Here is a 6,000-nt window from a genome sequence, read left to right as displayed (position 1 = left end):
ACTCATGATAAAGTGCTATATGATAAAGTGAAGGTCAGAAAACTACTTCGTTTAAGTCAAACGCCATTCGATACAAATTTAACTTTTGCACTAATTTATCATGGGTATCCAACAGAGCTATGACCATTTAACAAGCAATATTTAAGTAAGTACCAGATTGTTGCAAGTAATTATCAGGCCGCATGAATTAATGACTTGGCGTGGCCACACAATATGTTACTCCTTGCCTCTTCTAACGTGGACTCCAATGCATGTNCTTACTCGCGCGCCCTGCGTCGTCGTCGTCCTCTCTCTCTCTCTCTCTCTCTCTCTCTCTCTCTCTCTCTCTCCCGTTCCTAGCTAACCTATCGCAGAGGCGTGTGCGCGCGCGCGTCTCTATTAATAATGTTCTCTCGCCTCATTCCCTCTCTTCTCTTCCTCGCTTTGTAACGCAAGCGATGAGCGGGAGCTGGAGCGGGAGCGATGGAGAACAAAACGAGAGATAGTGACAATAAAAAGGACGAGGACAAGGGCGAGAGGGCCGTACCCGTTTGCTGCGGCGAGGAATTGGAGGGGGCCCCGTGCAAAGTGTCCTCCTCGTCGGCGCGTCGCCGGAGGGCGGCGCTCCGCCGCATGAAATCGGAAGCCCTAACGGGGTCCGCTAAGCGGCTGAGGAATCGTGAGGCGAAGCCCGATTCGCCGCCGCCGTCGTCGTCCTCGTCCTCCTCCTCCTCCTCGTCGCCGTCGTCGTCTTCGTCGTCGCCGACCTCGGCGGCGTCAGATCCGGACGGGGAGGGCCCCGCCGTGGGGATCCTGGCGGCGGCGGCGGCGGCCGGGATAGGTTTCCCAAGCCTGTCGCACGGGGAGGTGTCGGTGATCGGGCGGCGGAGGGAGATGGAGGACGCGGTGACGGTGGCGCTGGGGTTCGCCGGGTCGCCGGAGGCGGCGGCGGGGTACGACTTCTTCGGGGTGTACGACGGTCACGGCGGGGCGCGGGTGGCTCAGGCGTGCCGGGATCGGATGCACGTCGTGCTCGCCGAGGAGGCGGCGAAGCGTCGCCGGCGGCGGAGGGCGACGCCGGTGAAGGGGGAAGAGGAGATGGAGATGGAGATGGCGATGGCGATGGCGCTGGGAGATGATGAGGAGGATGAGGAGCTGGGGAGGTGGAGGGCGGCGATGGCGGCGAGCTTCGCGAGGGTGGACGGGGAGGTGTCGGAGGCGGCGGAGGGAGGGGGATCGGGGGCGGCGGAGAAGACGGTGGGCTCCACGGCGGTGGTGGCCGTGGTGGGGGCGCGGCGCATCGTCGTCGCCAACTGCGGCGACTCGAGGGCGGTGCTCTCCCGCGGCGGCGTCGCCGTCCCCCTCTCCTCGGACCACAAGGTATACCTCTTCTCCTCAACTTAATTTAATTGAATTTATTAATTCCTTATCTCTACTTGGAGTCCTCGTGAGGGGTTCGAAAGAGCGTTTGATTTTATTTCCCTTTGCATTTCGTATGCATCCGTTTCATAAAGTGAGAATGTTTCCGTTTATTATTGTGATTGTTTAAATTTTTAAGCAGAAAAAGAAGCGGTAGAAAACAATTCTATGACGCACGTACGGCTCCTGAACTAGTTTAAGGATAAGTTTTGCCTCATTCTCTTGTCAATACCCATATATAATTCATTATTATTTTTTTTTTTAATCCCAGAAGTGCGAGGCTTAGACACCTGCTAAGTGCTACCTCCCCCGAGTCCCCTCAATTAAGACTTTCTAAACCCCACCCCCCTTGCCTCACAAACATTGGGATCCCATTTTTTTCCCCACTTTTTCCTTTTTTTTTTTTAAAAAAAATTCACATTTTTTTTTTGGTGTGTGTTCATCGTATGTACTATATGATGTGTGTGCGATTTGAGCAAAAATGACCATTAAATGCAAAACTAAATTCGCTGTTAAGCATTATCTAAATTATCGGGAGGGAAAAGAAGAAAAAAAAAAAGAGAGAGAGGCTTAAACAATGTCGACTTTGCACTCTAGTTTTGTCTCAACTTAGGTCCTTCTGTTACAATTTTTCATTAATTTTAACAGTGACATACTGAGATGACACGATTTTTAAGCTCTTTTAGGCACACCTTCGGATGTCAAAACCTAAAAGAGAATTATATAACAGCATTCGTGTGTAGGAATTTAAGCGTTTTTAACATCAAGCGATCTTGTCATATTTTTCATCGTTCATACTTTCATCAAAAATTAAGAAAATCTCATAAATATTGAATCTATTTGACACAAGACTAAAGTGCGTGGTTTCCGTTGTTTAAATTTTTTTACACAGGATAGTACTTGAGACGCATTGTAAAGTGCAAACGACGTTTTTATAATTAAGCCAAAAAAAAAAAAAGGTAGGAGAGAATGTGCCTATTTATTTAATTTGGGGTTAGGGTTATTTGGTTCTATGTAATGCCATGGAAAACCTTCTTTAGGGGAAAAGGATTTCCGTTGTAAGGGAAACGGCAGTTGTTGGTTTGCATAGGGTGAAAACAGTTTTCGAGGTGTATTGTTTGGTTTGCAAGAAAAGTAGATAGAAACAGTTTTGTGGTCCCTTGCCGCTTGGAAAATTGGGTTATCAGTACCTCCAATCGAAATTGTGAGGTCATCACCTAATAATGTCTTCTATTTTTTATTATGCTTAAGATATACATAAAATAAATATATGCATGAGGCATGTAAAAATAAATGTGCAATATAACAAAATGTAATGCAATATACGGATGTAATTTTAGATCATATTATATGACGTACTATAACATAATACGACTAATAATATAATATAAGAAATACGAAGCAATAAAATTAATTAATTCTAATTTTCTTGCTATACTATATATATATATATATATATATATATATATATATATATATTTGAGAGATAGGTAGCACGCTACCCACTTCGTTTATTTCATTTAGAAATAAACTTAGCTGAAAATGTGAATCAACTAGAATTCGAACTTGGGTCTCGAGTACCAACCACTAAGCCCTTTGCCGTATAATAATATACTATATTATTATACATTATATTTTATATGCTGTTGAGAGAGAAAGAGAGAGAGAGCGCGCGCGTGCGCACGCACAGCTCGCTCATGTGAGCTGGTCTCTTGGTCAGGTGTGAGTTGTGCGGAAACAGACTATCCAGTACTCATGAGCAAACAAAATCTTGCGGAAGTTTCTGAACTGAAAATCATTACCCGTGGTCCGGGACCATTTCGTGCCTGACCAAAGGGCCCCTAATTTTCATCAACTATGGGTATCCATGAGCTTCCTAAGATGAGCTCAAGCCTGGCTCACTTATTATGGAGCTGAGTTCGAGCTAGCTCATACAATGTCGAGTCATGGCTGGTTTAACAAAGAGCAGTAAATTAGCTTCTTTTTTTTTTTCCGTGACGATACTGTACTGTTATATATTTGCAATATTTTCTCTATTTATTTCTTATTTGGAATGCAAGCCAGTTGAGCTAAAGCTCAAGCTCAGCTCGCTTAACAAACAAGCCTATCCCTGCCCTCGTGTAACCAAGTATAAAGCTGAATATAAGTTGTTCAATGGCAACAAACAAAAACAGCTAATGAATGACTTTGTTTGTTATGCTAACACGTTTTATCTCTGAACTAGTGGAATGACATAACTACAATAGCACAATGCTAGGTCAAATTAGTGCCCTCTCTGGTGAACTAATCGGTCACATGATATGTAGCTCGTTCTCTTCCCAGTGTTTAACAAAATGACGAGCGTCGGCTTTCCACTCTATCTTGCATTTTATTCCGAATCTTCCAACTTCTATACAGACAAAATCTTCAAGTTTGGGATTAAAATGTGAGAAGGGATGGAGGACTGACGGAGGGCGGTGGATGAGATATATGACGCTTCGAGTGCTTGCATAGTTTATTCTGAGTTGTCACTTTTATGCCTTTCTTTTACATGTATCAAGTTTAGTCTTATGTTTTAGATCTGATTTTAGCCCTTTGATATAAACATATAGTTTATGATAATTCTCTACCTGTGCAGCCTGATAGACCAGATGAGATGGAGAGGGTGGAAGCAGCTGGTGGCAGGGTGATCAACTGGAATGGTTATCGCGTCCTCGGAGTCCTAGCCACTTCTAGATCAATAGGTATATTACTAGACGCCCGTGTGAAAAATTAGAAAGTGTTATAATTGGAATTGCACTGTTGCTATTAGTTTGCCTTGATCTCACAACTGTATTAAATTACCATTACACGTGCTACCGCTACTATACGAATGAAGTAAAAAAGGAGTCAACCATCGAATTAGACTTTGAAAAATCACTGAACAAATTTTCCCTGCGAACTATATTAAGCATTCATAGATTGTGTTTTTTGTTACTCCGAGCCGCAATTTACAGAAGTGTCCGTAAAAGTAGAAAGAACAAGAATGAGATTAATCGTCTTTTTTGGGGGTTAATTCTGCAGGCGACTACTATCTCAAGCCGTACGTGATATCCGAGCCCGAGATCAACGTTATGGACCGGACGGACAAGGACGAGTTCCTCATCTTGGCGACCGACGGGCTGTGGGACGTGGTGTCGAACGAAGTCGCGTGCAAGATAACAAGAAACTGTCTTAGCGGGCGGATGGCCGCGGCGTTCCCTGACGCCGTCAGCGGCCGCACCGCTGCCGACGCCGCCGCTCTTCTGGTGGAGCTGGCGATGTCTCGCGGGAGTAAAGACAACATTAGCGTGGTAGTCGTCGAGTTGAGAAGATTACATAACAAGTCTAGATGATTTAAAAAACGAAGCTTTCTCTAGGCTATATATTTGTTCTTTTTACTTTTTGAGTGGATTACTAAACGGGAAATCCCATGGTGGAGGGGCTCTAATCGATGTATGATACCATTAACAGTGCTGAGCCGTGCAAGGAATGGAAAGCTCTGGTTTAAGTTGTTTTCCGCAATGTATTGCTTGTCTTTGTTTTTATTTGATATTAATTTTTTATTTTTATGGAGGTGTGAAGGGGCTAATATGTGAATTAGTGGTAGTCTAATGATGTGTATATATCTCTTCTGATGGAACTGGTAATTGGATGCGGCCGAGATTTTATTCTCTCTGTCGCCACAAATTTGATGTCTAAAGTGTTGTAATTGGCACCACAAATCTGAGATATAAACCATCTTAAATTCGCAGTTTGTTTAAGTGCAAATTGCGCAAAAATAAAGCATATGCACTATTTTAAGGTCTCATTTGGGATCCGTTTTAAAAAATAAGTATAGTGTGCGGTCGGAAAGTACGATAATAAATTTTATTTTTTTTTAAATGATAATGTGTTGTATAGATTGTAATGTTTTGGAGCCTGTTTTTTGAGAAAACACATCTTGTAGAGCTTTCTCAAGAGTAAACTCTTCTTGTAGAGCTTTTTCAAAAGTATTTTTTGCAGAGCTTTTTCAAAAGTGCTTTTTGCGCAATTCGACCGCGCAGCCAAAAAGGCACCTGGTCATGATCTTCACAACTTTAATGGGATATTTAATATATATACCTTGCTTCTACTTCAAAACTCATGCTTACCAATATCAACAAATCCCAATACAGTTTCTGTAAGTAAATAGTTTCCCTTGAATTTTTATTTTTTCAGTCGGATGCTTCTTAGGGGCAAGGTGTCATGTTCTCATGAGTGCACAACATAAAAATATCAAATCATGGACTCTAATCATCAATTTTGCAACGATCAATTCCTACATGTATTAAAACTATACGAAAGGCATATACCTTCTTTTTGACCCGTTGAGTAATCCTCTTGCGTTATTATTCCAGCGTATTACGCAATCTATAAAGCACGGTTGACTATGTTGACATCATACAATTGCGGTGGTTGGTTTATATTAGGTGTTAAAATGGGTTGGAAAATAACATCCGTGTTCGATGAGACTACTAATACGAGTTCGCCAAATGTTGGATTTGGACTTAGTCCAACTCGAATTCATCTGGATACATTTGACCGCAAAGGGGTATAATATAATCAAAAAGTTGAAAGGGATGA

At 42.9% G+C, this 6,000-nt stretch overlaps 1 protein-coding gene across 1 annotated transcript; it reads left to right on the top strand.

Moving 5' to 3' along the window:
* On the top strand, window positions 299-4,971 carry LOC109716983 (probable protein phosphatase 2C 8). Its single transcript, XM_020242617.1, has 3 exons — window positions 299-1,359; window positions 4,016-4,121; window positions 4,441-4,971. The coding sequence occupies exons 1-3, from the start codon at window positions 463-465 to the stop codon at window positions 4,749-4,751; spliced, it is 1,314 nt and encodes a 437-aa protein (XP_020098206.1). The 5' UTR covers window positions 299-462; the 3' UTR covers window positions 4,752-4,971.

The sequence above is a fragment of the Ananas comosus genome, linkage group 11 (genome assembly GCF_001540865.1).
Source record: "Ananas comosus cultivar F153 linkage group 11, ASM154086v1, whole genome shotgun sequence".
NCBI classification, from domain to species: Eukaryota; Viridiplantae; Streptophyta; class Magnoliopsida; order Poales; family Bromeliaceae; genus Ananas; species Ananas comosus.
This window is presented reverse-complemented; position numbering and strand designations above follow the sequence as displayed.